This window comes from Diorhabda sublineata, chromosome 4, assembly GCF_026230105.1.
Source record: "Diorhabda sublineata isolate icDioSubl1.1 chromosome 4, icDioSubl1.1, whole genome shotgun sequence".
In the NCBI taxonomy this organism is placed as follows: domain Eukaryota; kingdom Metazoa; phylum Arthropoda; class Insecta; order Coleoptera; family Chrysomelidae; genus Diorhabda; species Diorhabda sublineata.
Genome location: NC_079477.1, coordinates 29,792,102 through 29,808,963, shown reverse-complemented (window position 1 = coordinate 29,808,963; position 16,862 = coordinate 29,792,102). Strand labels below are relative to the sequence as shown.

General features: G+C 32.8%; 1 protein-coding gene across 1 annotated transcript in view; it reads right to left on the bottom strand.

The window, feature by feature from the left end:
- The window catches only part of LOC130442609 (neuroligin-4, Y-linked), a 394,311-nt gene that overhangs the window by 91,090 nt on the left and 286,359 nt on the right, over positions 1 to 16,862 (bottom strand). The window contains exon 5 of the mRNA XM_056776885.1: positions 11,476 to 12,174. Coding sequence (XP_056632863.1) covers positions 11,476 to 12,174 — 699 coding nt within the window. The remainder of the gene's footprint in view (positions 1 to 11,475; positions 12,175 to 16,862) is intronic.

Here is a 16,862-nt window from a genome sequence, read left to right as displayed (position 1 = left end):
GCTTCGACTTTTGGTGATGAATTAGGATTTGGATTCATCATGTTTGGCTGCTTTTCCATATTCATTCAAGGTCGCACAGATATTGCAGGGTCGCCATATGACATTACGTACTGATATCGTGACTGATCTACGAATCATGCATCTATGTATATGAAACCGTGATTGGACAACAAATGACTATATGTGTCTTTCAAGATGATCCAAATCCAACAAAAGCGCACAAAGCAAATGATTTCCCGTTTTTTCGGAATTATTGTAACCACTGTTCCATTATAGCAACGTAAAACGGTCAATTCTGAATGGTACAACAGCATTTGTTTGCCAGAAGTGTTTGAAAAAATCATTTTGTACAAATCCGTTCAAACAAAAACGTTTTTTAAGTCTCGAAACATCGCCGTGCAGTCCTTGTTTGGCATTCAGTGATTTCTTCGATTTTCCGCAGATCGAAAATTAATTACGATATCAACGTTTTTCTACACCATCTATCTCAAAACCTAAATAGCAACCCTCGTATATATTCTCAAAGTATGAATATCAGTGAAAAATTGGAGGATTTCTCAACAAATCGGTAATTTAATATGATTCCAACTAGATTTGGAAGTGGGCATACATTTGCTACTCATTCACACATCATTACAAGTCCAATCCGAAATGTAGGTCGAAAGCATACGTCGGTAATATATTTTCTTCAAAGTATACGTTATGAAAATCAGTAAGATTACAGTGTTCAATAGAAACTAACCTATATTCTGTCCAGGAATGGTGTGGCACTGTAAAGTTCGCATATCATCAAACTATTAATTTATTTCACAAAATAAGGATGATAATTAAAAATGTGAATTGTTCATAATAAATACATTATTGAATAAATTCGGAAGGTGCTTTGTGTACATATTGGAACGAATTGATTGATATGGAATTTAGTAGTTTTGGTAAAGATAACTTCCAACTTAAGACATAAGGAGCCAAATTCCAAATTCATATGGAAAAAATGGCGACAGTTCTCCATTTCTCATAGAAAGGTCATAACAATTGCTATAAACAATGTTTTGATAAAATATACATTGTTATTTAATTTAAAAAGTAATTAAAAATTCTTCCTTTTCAAAAACAGCCTTAAATTTTACACAATGCCCTAGTCTGAAATATCTTCATAAATATCCATTTACTTTAGTGTGTACATCAAATTCTGGTTACTTAGTTATAATTTATTGCAGTTTGTTTTTAGGACGACCACCCCATATCACCATATAATTCACTTCCGTTGGTCTGAGTGTTTACCACAGTTCATATTTCAGACTGCAAATGATCATAAATTCAAGTAAACTGTAAACTGCCAGTTATCCATGCTTTTAATGGTGTTTTTAGTCGTATGCTCGAAAGTGTTCCTAATAGAAGATGCCACTATCCAGCAAACATTAATTTTCTAAAAATTCTGAAAAAATATTAGATATGGAGAATGTATATGTGAAGTGTATCATTATAATGATTAATTTGAGTATGAGTGACATCAATAACGAATTATAACAATTTTAGTATCTGCAGTGAATAACTGAACTCGAATAGCATCAATAGATATGATGCAAGATATCATACAGATTCGAAATATTGCAAATACTGGAACTTTCATATTATTGCTGTGAAGTGGAGTTCTTGTTAACGTATCATTGCTACCACTATTTGAAAATAATCCTTTTCTTGTTCTCCACAATTCGATTTGAAAAAGTGGATAGGGTTTGGTATATAGGTCGAGTTATGAAAAAGTAATTATACAGCTGTAACTGGAAAAAAAAACGTATTGAAACGAGAAAATTGCATAAATGGCGTATAGATTGATTAAAAGTTTCTTGAAATAACTCAAAGTTTGAAACGACATCTAGAGCGAGACTAACCTAACCTAATTTAACCTAACTCAACCATACTCAATCTAATCCAACCTAACCTAAAAGATTGTTTTTATCTTAGATTCCAGATTAGAGCACAGAACCTCAGGTTACGCAATGTTACCTTTATCAATTTAGCTATGTATGTGTTAGGTGATATTGCATGATTAAAAGTTCATTATAAATAGAATTTATAGACATTTGATAGCTTCTGTGGGATCAAAGAGCTTTTGAAAAAAAATATTATATTCATGTGTTCAATAAGCGTATACTTATTATAAAAGTCAAAAAATCACATTTTTCATTTTGTTCCATGATCGATTCAATCCAATACCTTTTTCCTTCGATTCTGTAAGTGAAACACATCAAATTCTCAATACATTAGGCGTCAAAATCTAACACACCCTATATATTTTCAGGAGATTATTTGATCTATTCAGTAGCACGCTTTTCAACCCTCTGTAACGTGAAGCATCCAATAAAAAGTAATAATTGATAAATAGCATTCAAAGTGTTTTCTCAAAACTTTTAACTGAAGAACAAACAGTTGGTGGTTTAATTTGCTGATAACAAAATATTTGTCGTCGAATTGATAAATGAGCGCTCTCCGAATATTTTCTTTATCGAGCGAAAGGTTTTTTGCTTCTCTACAGATATTTCCTCCACCATTAATTTCCACTTTGAATTTTGCATAGGGTAATCTGATTTCGATTGAATGTTGAAACCTCCCTTAACGCGAAAGCTTAACGAGTTTTATGAGATAAGTTTTTCTCTAGAATGTTCCATTTGTACATTGTGCTCGTTCACATTCAAATATAATTAAAATACTCCATTATACCATTTTCCAGGTTTTTTTGACCACCTGCGATGATAGTGAGATAAGATTCTCTATTCTACAATACTAAACCTCTCTTAATCGATTCCTTGTCAATGCAGATGTAATCTCCACAGTGTAGTTATAGTTTTTGGCAATGACGCCAACCCAAATTCATTCTGGAATAGTTTCCCTTCAATACATTACCATTTTTTGTACTCAAATCAAATTATGCCCAAAATTTATTGGAAGGAAATGAATCGTGAACGTTTTTTGAGAAAAATACTTTAGTATTATTGGATATAACCAAATTATCTGCTTAATGAATCTATCAAGTTATAATTTTCATATTATATTCGAATTCCTGTACATAGTTTTTAAAATAAAATTCTGATACTATTATTCACGAAATCACAATATTTGAAATCCTAGATAATGGATTATTATTATACAAACACCATCGACATCAACATAGTCTGCTGGAATATATGAAGAAAATTAAAATTGCCAACAAAGGTGTCAATATAGACGGCAAAAAACTTCAGATTCACCTTCACTTCAGATTCGCGGAAGACATTGTACTAATAGTATCGAGGATGTCAGAAGTATACATAACTAAAGTATTAAATAGAGCCCCCAAAAATAGGGTTGATTTTGAATAAAAACTCTAACCTTAACAAAAGCTACCATAAACAAAATCCAGCTAATGTAGCGAAGGATGGAACGAGCGATGCTAAGTAAGAAGAACTTAAAATGGAACTGGGCGTCTTATGTGGCCCGAAGAACAGACAATTGGTAGACCCAAAGAATTATTAAGTGGAGACTGAGGAAAGGTGCCCTCAGAAGGAGAAGACGCCCATAGATATGCTTGTCTAACGATATTAAGAGGGTGGTTCCCAGTTGGATGACAAATGCTAGGACCAGTGGCGAAGATGGCCTATGTCCAGCATTAGCAAGGACTGGCTGTGTGATGAACAGGTCTAATACTACTGAAATGACAAAATACAGGTTGTTGCCGGTTTGCGCAAGTAACACCAAACTAAATTAACCAGAGATGAAGGGTGATAATGAATAAATTCAAGAATAATAGTAGAAACAACTTAAGTTTCGATTTAAAAGTAAAGGAAAAGAGCTTTTAAGTCACAATTCTTTTGTTATTATATCACGAATTTCCAATATTCAACTTTTTGTATATGACATGAATCTCCTCAATTTCAGTATACCTCATATATTTGCTACATCAATTTATCTGAAAAATATGGTTATAAATGTAAATGTCATCCATTAGAGTTCGCCATTTGTAACATTTATGTTTACTGGTATTCAGCAATTTCACTCATTTCATTCACTTGCACAAGGGCTCTCCATCATTCTAATTGGGGCGTTTAACCAGCTTAATTTTATCCGATATTATATGAAATGTTATATCCACATTAGCAATATCATGAGTTTGAAAAAAATTCCATAAAATGTGTATGAATCTGTAATTAATTTTTTATCACCTTTTTCCACTATTGTTCCTAATACCGAAAGAAAGATAACAGTTACCAGTAAAAATGTGTAATTAGAGTAATAATTTTTCCATGCATTAATTGTAAGCATTGAAAAATCATGGAACAGTAGATTGTTCCTTCTATTATATTCGTAGTAGGTATTAAGATAAAGGGATTAAAATGAATTATCTAGCGAAAGGGCGGTAGAGCTGCTCCGAATCACATGTGACTCAGGGAGAATGAAAATGCTGACAACCTCGTCAAAGCGTGGACCTACTAAATCACTAATAGTGCTAGAACCTGCGGTGGCAATCTTTTTTCCGCTGATTCAGGAACAATTTAAGCTGTAGCTATAGTTCTAGCTGCTAAAAAACCTAGTGAAAGAGCCTTTTATTGAAGTCATCAACGCTCTAATTTTGGAAAACTTCCATGTGCTTGGGCGAGAGCGAACTAGGTAGATGGGAGCGGTAGGGCATTCGCTTTAGTATAAGTACTACACAGCTAGTTGTAGCACCTCCTATTTGTATGTATTCAACAGTCACTAAACGGTAAATCGTAACTTGTCACTCAAATTGAACCAATAGAAGTTTTCCGCGAATGTTCTAGTTGAATAACCAGAACTTCGTGATATGCATTAGAATGGGACTTCAAAACGAAGTCGCGAATATTGTTTCGTTATATCCAAATTATCACCAATTGTCTCCAAGCTACTTTAAATTACCTCATAGATTAACTCATATTTTTCAAAACATTACCGAAAGAAGTTTTGTGTTCTATTTTTGTTAAACGGAAGAAGTGCGGTTATAATATAAACCAGGGATGGGGAAACTACGGCCCGTGGGCTATCTCCGGACCGCAAAGCGTTGAAATCCAGCCCGAGGCCATCAAACAAAAATCAAGTACAGCTTTCGTATTATCAGGAATTGTCTTCGTAATATGCTTTCGGATGACCTCCTTTTTCCATTGTTAACAATTCAGCATCACACTTGGAACCGGCTTATGATGAAGTCATGCAGAAACAAAAACAGTTCCACATGTCACATGTTCCCACAAAGACCAGAGCTCCTCAACCTTTTACTTCGCAGCTAACTTGAGTTCAATTAATTGCAATTGAAAATGTTATTTTCCAATATTGCACAAGAAATTAACGTTTCAGAAAAATTGGAGTAATACTTTTCTTTCAGTGAATAATGTAATGCTACAACTAGGCCCGCTATATATTTCGTTAACAAAAATTGGCACCCGAAGAAAAAAGTTTCCTCATCCCTGCTATAAACGGTGAATCGGAAGTCATCAAAATATTAGAAACTGAGCAGAGACGACTCTGCGATAAATAAATTGTCTACTACATGTAAATGAATTTCCTTTGAGACCCCTATTTTAATATCTTGATGGACACTCTACGGGTCCTAGAGCATTTTCGGGTCCAATAGGAAAACCGCTTGAAAATTACGAATAACCTCCAATTGCAATTTACCAAAAAAATTGAATTGAATTAGTTATAAATTGATCAGGAAGACCAGGGACTGATCAGAAGTTCTCGATGACTGCAAATAGAATGTCTCGTATGAAACTCCTTCTAGAATTCTGAAGGTCTTGCAGAATTTAGTATTAAGGTTTATCCTCGAGACCTTCTTGATAGAATGGACCTATTCATTTGTGAGGAATCATCAAACATACTAGGTACCTAGAAAAATGAAATAGAGAATTGAAGTTATTCGAAGAAATGCGTTTTCCGCCAACTCAAAGAATATTCTTCTTGACTGTAGGAAACATAATTTTATGGATTATGGTGGCAAGATAAAGGCCTAATGAAAGTGTTTATTTTAGAGAAATACATCGAACTCAATTTCAACTCTCTACTTTCAAAACTTTCCAAGACCCTCCGGCGGCAGTTAAAGGTCTAATAAAATTGTAGTTTAAAGTACATCTTCCTAATTTTGATGCATCTGAATATATAGATTTAGAAAATTGGAATGCAAATGCACCGAATCTTCAATCTTATCACGGTTGACCGCTTAAGGAAGTGAGAACATGGTTCAGACAAAAGATGCCACGGATCTCCCACGATTTCCCTGTTATTCCCAGCCGGTGGGGAGATTTGTCAAAGTTGCTGAAGCCGCACTAGCTGTACTAGGATGTGAATCTAGATTTAGTTTCATTTTGGGAACACTGAAGGGTGGGAGGTAGGTGGTAATATTCCGTTTATAACAAGGATATATGAACTAAGAGATGCGTTCTTTAAGCCTTGGTATTTTCTTGCTGCCTTATCAAATATTGACACCTCTGTGCCACCAGAAGATGAATTGTTTTGCGTTGCATATTTGATGTATTATCTTCGCTTGATTCACAAATATCTCAGATTTTTCAGGCAAATTGTTGCTCTTTTACAAGGTTCACTCTCTCAATGAGACCTAACTCCTCAGGTTTTATATTATCACTAATGAAAATAAACATTTTTTCATTTATGTCACTATCACACATTCATTTCGTCATCACTCATTTATTTCACTATTACCAGTCAAAACGGAAACTGGATTCTTTTTGTTATAATTCCACCCTAGTATACATTCAACGAATATTGGCTATCTTCATTTGATTCACTATTATTCCATATTTTCATGCAAATTTTGAATGTACTCCTCTGGTTTTACCAGATACGAAATGGTGATGGAATGCTCGAACCAAGGGTAGTTGTGTTCACAATGACTATCAAAAATACTGAGATTGTTAAACAACATCATGCGTATGGCAGCACTTCAACTCTCCTCTGGCGCTTTGATGAAAAAGGAAGCGATTTTTGTGCCAGGTATAATTGACGTTCATTTCTTATCCCATATTGAATACAATAAACCGAGGAATTGTTAATTTCCAAAGAATGTAAAGCATGTTATGCTGATTAGAAGCATCATGTTTATACCTAACAAACGATGAACCAATATAGTAGTGACTGCCACATGTTGCTTTCTATGAACAAATACAAAGGGAGCTTTTTTGTAAATAGAATTATTGACAATACTTTGTAATTTTTTTTGTTTGTTAGGGAAATTATTGAATGGAAATTAGAATTTCACATTTGACTCCCCATATAACAGTTTTCTAGACACCAGAAAACCATATTGTTTATTTTCCATAATGTATATTTTCCACTACAGCAAAGGTATTTTTATTCATACATCTGATTGAATAACAAATAAGCTACGTGCTCTTGAAACAATATTGAATATAGAATGGCTTTTTTTCCCAAATTATACAGAGCATCACCACACAACATTCGACAAAACATTCAAATTTCACGTTTCAGTTCTATCTAATATTGGATATTAATCTCTGAACGAATTTCTCTACCTCTGTATGTTTTAAAGGTTTTTATCCTTTAATCTCATCGTACAAATGTAATCTGAATGAACTATGGGAAAAAATTAATTGTCACTAAATATTTACATAGATCAACAAATACGAGGTCTGGCTATTAAATAACGAGTCTGCGCGCCTAGAAGGCGCCCTAGACGATTGGGTTGAAAAACGAGTAGTGCGTTGAGTATCTAGATATCTTATCTATGCACGTCACAAAACACGCTTCCGTCACTTTTATATTATTTGTGCAGTAGTGGCTTGAAACGAACGTGTTTTTCTCTCGTGCCGAAAATCATGTGTGACTAAAAACAGGAGCAATGTATCAATATAGCGCTTTAGTGAGGATCGAGAGCAAATCAAAATTCAAAGCAATGTTGATCATTTTTTTCGACATTAACGGTATCGTGATGATTGCGAGAACGAGTTCGTGAAAACGGCCCGTATAGTGGAATAACAACTCGTGGATTTTGTACCAGGACAATGCACTTGCCCATAACGCGCTATCTGAAAGCAGTATTTTGCCAGTAAGCGTACTCCAGTGCTCGAAAACCCGCCGTACCCTCCAGATTTGGCAACATGCGACTTTTTTTTGTTTCCAAAGAGAAAAAAATCTGCTTTGAAAGGGATCCGATTTGAGTCAATGGAAGCGGTCAAGCAAAAAATGGTAGAGCTTCTAAAGGCACTCACCAAAGAAGACTTTCAGTACTGCTTCATTCAATAGAAAAAACGTATGGAAAGGTGTGTGGAGATGGAAGGGGAGTATATGGAAGGGGAGCAATCGAATGTAGAATAATTTTCATAATAAAACCCTTTTTTGTAACCAGTCTCGTTATTCAATAGCCAGACCTCGTATACTCAATTACGTATAAAAAATATTAAATACTGTTTTTGATTTATCTAATCTTCGTTCTCAATATCATCCCAGTGAATTTAATAATCACACATCTATGTTTGTTTCTAACTTATTTATTTGAGGAATCATATAATTAGCAATTCACATCTTATCTTCAACTGTTTTATCAGATTCTCAAGAGTCTCCAAATATTTTGGTTGCATCGTGTAGTAGTAGCATCGTGAGATTCATTGAATGGTTCATAACTATGTAAAAAAGTGTCCTCATGGTATCCCTAACGAATTTCATACGAAGTAAGATCTAATTAACCACATATTCCAGATAATAGCTTCAACATCACTTGATGTAGTAAATTTAAAGCAACATCAATCAGTTCTAGATAATAATAAAACAAAATATCCCAGAGATAGAGAAATGAATCTATTCTTATCCAACTACGAATTAATATAAATCCTGCTTTGAGAAACAAATTGTTAAGATTGAAAGCAACATATTGATAAAATTTTTCTCCAGTTTTGGAAGAAGCTAATTGCATTTTTATATTTATAAAATATTCAGCATTTTAGAAAAAATGGACAAAAAGCGTGAATAACGCTATAGAATAGAAGATAGAAGTAACAAACTATCAAGAAACAGAAAGGCAGATTTATATTACATATCGCACTTTCGCTCAAATAGTGTCATAACTCAAAAAATCAAAAAATCTCTTTTTTCTACTATTGGTGCTAGAAAACTTGAAAATTTTATCTCAAATAAAAATAAGTATGTCAGTTTGTGAATCATCATCCGAACAGTGAAAAATAGAGCTTGAATTGATTTCAAACGCATGTTTGTTTTTGTAAATTATAATCTTCATTTTTGTTATTTTTCTCTATTTTATTGATCATTTGTTACTTTTATTTCAACACACAATATTAGCTGACCACTTTCGGGTTAAAATAATTTCATTTGGAAGACAACTTGATATGGAATGAATCTATATTTGAATTGAGTAACAAGAAGTTGCTAAAAACGAGATGAACAGAAAGATTGAATACTCAAGAAAAAAATACAAGAAGGGTTGCGTGTTGAAAACGAAATTTCTCAGTTTAATGCCCTTTCAACTCAACTACCACATTTTTTCTGTAGAATCTGTTTTCAAAATTTCCATTGTTAATGGATTATGGTCTTAGCCGACACAAACTCTTCGGGAAGTGTTCTAGGCATGGTGTGATTAATGGTCTTTTCAAATCTGCTTTTGTTTCTTTGGCAAATGCGGCAAACTAGGGAGCCAAGTTAATCCGTAAATTTAACATAAAGAGGGATGTGGAGAGAAAAATTCAAAGAACCTTCAACTCATGGGTGATAACAATATAAATGTTTCATGAAGTGGAGATAGTAAAAAGTTTCCTTAAAGAATTCCTGGAAGCTTACTATCATTGAATTTTCTATTTGTTGCTACTGTTTTTTATTTGGAGGATAATACCGAATGTTTTGTATTTAGTTAGAACTGAAATTTAGTGGACAATGAGAATGTCGTCAATATTGGATTGAGAGTTAGATTCAATTTACCATCTCCTTTTGAACGTATTCATTAATTATAGATTTAATAATGAATTTCGGCCCCAATGATAGAAACTGTGAAATATCATTGGGTATCTCTGTATTTGGAATACTTTTGATACAATTATCTTAGGGCTTAAGAACACAATTCATTTTTTTTTGTTAATAAGAACATTAAGCTTATTCTATTGTTTCTTTTCAATTTTATGAAATTAATATTAACTTGATGCCGGCTCGAAAAATTAGATAAATTCATTCTTTGTATTAATTATTTGGTTTTTAAATTTTGAGAGATCTTTTCTCACTATGAAAATTGGTTTTATATTAAAAACTTCATATTATTTTGAAGAAAGATGGAAAGAATGTTCTTTTTATCACTTATTTATCTTATTTTTTCGAAATTTGCGAATTTACAAATTGAATTGAAACTTGAGTTAGCTTGGATAAGTTTCAAAAGCCTGAATTAACTATATTCCCAACTTGAGATTTTCTAGCTTTTGTCTCGTACACTGAAGGAAAGAGCCTTTAGCTGTGGTATAAGTATGTTATGGTAGTAAACACTCACATCAACTATATTTTTAATTATTTATCAAATGTTTAACACATCCATTGAATTGGAATATAATTATCCATGGTATGTTGTAAATAAGCAGGTTGGATATTTAGAAATTCAAAAAATTAAAAAGTTTAACTCAGTACTTCATTCCCATATTCGCTCCTTATTATATTTTATAGTAACCCCATAAGTAGTAATATGAAATTTTCGATTATTTACTTGTTGTGTAGCACCGGTAAAAAATCCCAATCATGGACTGAAAAATACCTCAATACACTTAAACATCTTTTTATTAACGGACAAACTTTCCCAGTACCTAATACCCTAAAGTATCTAGCGTATATTACACACAGAAAAATATGCAAACGCTCACATATTGCAACAAGTACGGAAAGTTGAAATTGATCAAACTTTACCCCACAATTTGCAAAAACACGAAAAAAACTGATCATATACAAATAAATCTTAAGGCCCATTTTAAAACACGCAGCATCAGTTTATAACAAAGGAATCAAACATAATTTCAACTCCCTGGAGATGGTAAAAAAACAAGTGCATCCATATTACTATAAAATATTCATGCATTAGAAACTTTCTAAGACCCTGGTGATTATATGATATGACGACATTCACAATGTCAAGGCCTATATAACAAAAATCTCAACAATCTTCGTTATTAACTCAAAGTCGAAATATAATTAACGTCAGCCTTGTCAAAACTAATAGCCCCGATCGATTCTTAAACATTATTTTTAAGCTGATTTTCGGGGATAAGTTTCTAGAAACCATATCTTGGAATGGGGAATAGAATAAATGACGTGGTGTGAGTATTCGAATAAATTCAGAAATGACTTGAATTCACACTTCCCTTAAATTCTTTACAAAATTATTTTTGTACTAATTAATATGAAAATTGGATAATCACATGCGTTTTCAAATATGTTCTCATTCATATAATAATTTCAAACCATTCTTACCTGTGGATAATCCCCGTCTTTTGTTTGGTAATCAAAAACATAGAAAAAAGTTTTAGGCCCTTCACCCTCTTGTCCTGTTTGCGGAGGTTTGGCACTAAGTAAATCTCCTGTTTGCACTAAAGGCGCAACGAACTGCGCGTCACTAAGAGCCGCAATTACTGAATCTCTAGTATTTACCGGATGTTGTACTGTCCGTTCCCAATCTGTGTACTCGTTCACAATAGTGAAGAATATTTCACTTAAATGGTATGTGTAAGCGTTACGAACATAAGTCCTTAATATTCTATCTCGTCGTTCTCCCTCGAAACCGGCAGTGATGTCGTTGTTCGAAAACATCCACAAGGCCTCACTTGTCACTACTCCGTATAAAAGATCATATGGATTATTTCCTCTCGGAGTGATTGTAGCTTCGCTTCTTTTCATATTTGCATTGACAGGTCTCATAAAGTTCTGAAGATCCTGAGGTTTAAAATAAGTTACCAATTCCTTAGCAAAGTCTGCTTTGATTACTACACCATCAACACTAGGCCCAAAAGCGGTAAGATATGATGGAGCTTCGACGTCAGCTTGCAGTAATTCGTGTAGAGGTGTTTCCCTGAGACAGTCCACGATCACCTCATGATCCTTACCAACATCGTCCGGAATGGAACAATTCATTTCTTTTGCCAGTTTCACAGCGTAGTTGACCGGATCTTCGACCTGAAACAGAGAAATAAAATAATGTGAAGTTTGTGGTATTTTATTAAGTGGATCAAAATAATAGACGCTACAGTTCTCTGTAAAAATAAAAATATAATTCATGAAATCCTATGTTCAATTTGATAATTTGAAAAGCCAACTTATATAGAGATATTTTAGTTGTAAATAATTTCGAACATAATTTTACGAAAATTTCTGCTTCTTTCTTTGATTAAATAATGAGCAGTTCTCTACTTCGTGAACTTGTATTTCCATTGAGAAGAAGCACACTAGATCATTTATTTACAATAGAACAGTAGTAAAATTGTACATGTCCTTCTTGGACTGACGTAAATAATTGACGAGCTATTGATTAACGTTTATGACCAAAAATTAAATCTATTTCATCCAATATAGCAACAAGGTGTTATATGATAATGATTTCCTATGAACCGCTATATCTAGATGGTATCTACATTTTTTTCAGCAAGACAACCCACGTTGATATATTTTGCTGTGGCCTTTCTTTATCACCAGATATAAATCCAATTAATGATCTCTGGGATATTATTGATACGTACGACACTCAAACCAAATTAATATTCTCCCCGTAAAAAATTCGGTAAACATCTAACAAACCGTCAGTACACTTGAACTCATCATCTCCACTGTTTACCAATGAAAAAATGGAATTGTAAGCCTAAATGCATTTCTAGTGGCCGAAGTCGGAAGGCGTATGTACACAATTTTTTTGATATATTCCTTCCAGACAGCCTACGATAAGGATAAATAGAAATATGGCGAACTTTAGACCATGAGCAAATGAATACAATGAAATTGCACAGTGTAGTGAGATGAGTTTGATAATAAAGATTCAGATATACAAACACATTAAGTTATTTTAAATATATGCGAATGTTTGAAGAAAAAAAAATATTCAGCAATCTGATAATGTAATCATAATAAGAATTGTTGAATTAATTAGACTAAATAAATTTTCCATTTATCGAGTAGTCACGAAACGCGTTGCTTTGGATCATTCACAGGACCGAAAAACATGTAAAAAAAACTGAAATCAGTAGACATAGGAACTCCAGATTTTATATGTAGCACAATTTATAATTTTTATAAGGAGAACAGGGAAGTAATACAGTCAAATATAGCAAATTATCCAGAATACAATTATACTAGTTAAGAAACATTGCTTTAAGATTTGTCAGCATGTGGTTTCAAACACAAAAAACAGAATAAATGGATGGCAATAACCGAATCGCCAAGGATCGTTCGATGGTGACAAGATTTTTTCAGATAGAAGACTACCAAAGTTCTAATTGACACATAATTCATCTAGTTGAAACATGGTATTAGAGTCACGATGTAGTTATCGGTTGGGTTGACAATAGTAAAATTGTTGTTTGAATGAGCCATGTTCGAAAGAGAAACAGATTATAATAATACACGCTGGAATTAAAGCTTTTACATTCCGCCACAGTCAGTAATCCCAATATTCCTATTCATCGTCAGTGATCGTAAAAAAGGCCCAACAAACAAAGAATTGCTTACTGTTATTAAAGGTCTGAAGCTAGCTAAAATTTATTATATTGTGCGTAGAACAGGGTTCTACTTTTCTTAGACTACCTCCTTATTATTGCATATTCAACCCTATAGAGTTAATATGGGCAAACGTAAAATCAGAATTACGAATATTTAGAGGTTGTAGAATTTGTAAAGAAAGCTCTAGAAGCAGACCGCGAAAAGCTTTTGAGAAACTGTGTTTAACATGTTATCAAAGAAGATCAGTATGTGATATCACCCTATTTATAACCTGTCAAAATTCAATCAACTGATTACTCTAGTTCAGACGATTCTGACTACCATGATTATTTATAAAGATACTTTGGAATTAGAATGTTTTTTTTCCCTTTTGTTTTATTTGCAAAGAATTTATTTTCCTTCGTGGTTTTTGCTTCGAAATTTCTTTATCCAAAAAAAAACGATTGGGGTACAAAAAGACCTAAGTTCACATTTGGTACTCTGTTTAAATCAAACTCCTTACAGGCAGGTACTCGTCTATTTACGTTTCATAATTTAATATTTTTAGTTGTTGCAAGTTGAAGAGGTAAAACTTTTTAATTTCCAAGTAGGACTACAATTAAGTGCATCTTTTTAAATAACGACGTATAATGAATAAAATGAGCTATCTACGCCTATGGTAGATCAATTATAATTTTCGGCAAGGGTTTTTATAATCTGCAATTTATATAGGAAGAACTATAATAATGCAACAGTACTATGCCAGCGGGATGCATTAATACTTTCTAGTATTTCTTCCAAAAAACTATATCTTTTACAAAAAAATTGTAGAGACCCTTTTTCATCTTACCCTATAACGTTCTGTTTTTTATTTTCTTCAACCTTTATCACAGACAGAAATAATGGGAAGTTTTGAAAATCAAAATGATCCTCGAAATTTTCTTTTACTTTGAGAAATCGATGGACACCTGAAGTTTTCCCTATATAAATTAGCTCAATTTAAAGTACAAAAAAAAATTTAGCCTTTTTGCTTATAACTTGTACTTGTGGCCTCCAGCAACTGGGCTATCAATGACCACCGCGCTGTCGGGGCATGTTAAACTGAAATAAAATGAAATCAATGAGACGACAAATTATAAAGCACATTTTCATTGTTGAAGTGGATTAAATTGATGAGATTTTTATAGAGCTGTTTTCTTTGCGTAAATTATCTTTGTGTTATTTCATTAAAAGAACGTTCTTCTTCACAGTGGTTTCTTTTGTTTTCTTATTTTGTGAGTAACAGCACCTAAATAAGTGTGCACATAAAACAATAAATTAGATTAAGCTCCCCAGTTTTGTTTGATGTCTCAACTGTTTGTATCCAAGATTGTTGATTTTATCTTATATTCGAATCGAATGTTTCCAGAAATTTGATTTGTGACGATGATGCGATTATGTTCAGAAGAAGATTGTGTTTCCTCTTATTATTTATTGAAAAATTAATTTATAAATAATATTCAAGAAATATCTTATCAAAGTCAACCTCACATCTTAATTTATTGAAAGATTTTCATGAAAAGTGTTCCAAGTGAAATTGAAGAATCACGGATTCAAATAAATATGGTGTTTGAGAGAGCCGGATTCAACTTTATATTTAGTTAAATAAAAAAGGAACAAGGGCAATTTGATCATATATTAGCATAAAGGGAGAAGAATTTATGTTGCACAAGAAAGCCCACAAAAATAATTGACCAGACAAATTATAATATAAGAATAAACTACATGATGGTGGTAGTACAAGGAAATTTTAGGCTCACCAGTACTTTCACTTTCAGTATTGATGTTCCTGATTACCTTTGAAATAACATAAGTACTAGCAGCTATCATAATGTGATGAGATTTTTGTGTAAAGTGAACTAGATGCTGCTAAATGAGAAAGAGAGGGTCTTTGGGTCGAATATGTATGGAATGAAAAATATATTGGATGAGAATTATTTTGATTTGGCTCTGATATAGTCGTCAGAATTTTCGTGAAAGTGTCTTGATAAGATAATACCTCACTACTCTGTCCAGTGTGTCATTCAAATTAGCAGCCTAAAATAGAGTGTAAATGAATCCCAGACCTAAATAGACTGCTTACGTATCGGAATACTTGAAGACGATAACTTGGGTTATCTGATAATTGACAAGTACCTTTCATCACTTACACTAATCCAGAAGATTTTAGGATCTGACATTGACAGAGCGTTTGCCTGGGATAGAGATGAAGAACTGCATAGATGGAAAAGTTTCCCCTCAAATAATCAACAGAAAACAAAAGAATGGAAAATAATTGTTGATAATTAGAATGATAAATTCAGTATTGTATTGAACCTTGGACCAATATGATTTAATATATCCAAGACAATTTTATGGTCTTCAAATAGCTTTTTAAAAAATAAAATGAGTTTACGATCTCTCACTGTAAAAGAAATATCAATAACCTAACTTTCATGTAGTAAAGAAAATCAAACTCCAAATTATTATAGGGTATTATAAATTGTAACCGGCGAGGAAATTCTAAATATTAGACGTATTTCAAGATGTTCAAAATACAAAGTTTACAATTTTCAATAGTTTCCATTTCCCTTAAATTTCTGGATTTATATAACATCCTCCGATCTTAATGGTATCAATAGCAACTAATTTCCAGATAGAGCAATATGGCTGCATTTCAAATACCTTAAGCTCCTTCAAAGAGAACAGAGAAGACTTGATTCGATGTTCAGTTACACTTAACATAGACTACTAAGAGAATATGAATGGCCTCAAATTTCTTTCTATAAACATGAAAAAAGAGAGTTGAAAATAGACGCATAGACAACAATCAAAAAGTAAATATACAAAACGTCTTTCGATCTTATTTTTAATCCCAATTTGGAATGATTGATTCTTACTCATTTTATCACGACCCCTGTCCATTTCAGTGGATGTCACTTTACTCAAAATTAATAGAAAAATGTTTAATACGTGAGTAAAAACAAATTTTAGTAGAGAATGGATCTAAATAAATACTTTTTTTAGAATTGGAACTATTTGAAAAATTTTGATTATTTTTGTAGAAAAAATAGATGAATCTTGTTTGAGGAACTGTGACGATTACAGGTTCAAATACTGTCCAAAAAAATCCAGTTCAAAATTATGACTAAAGTATT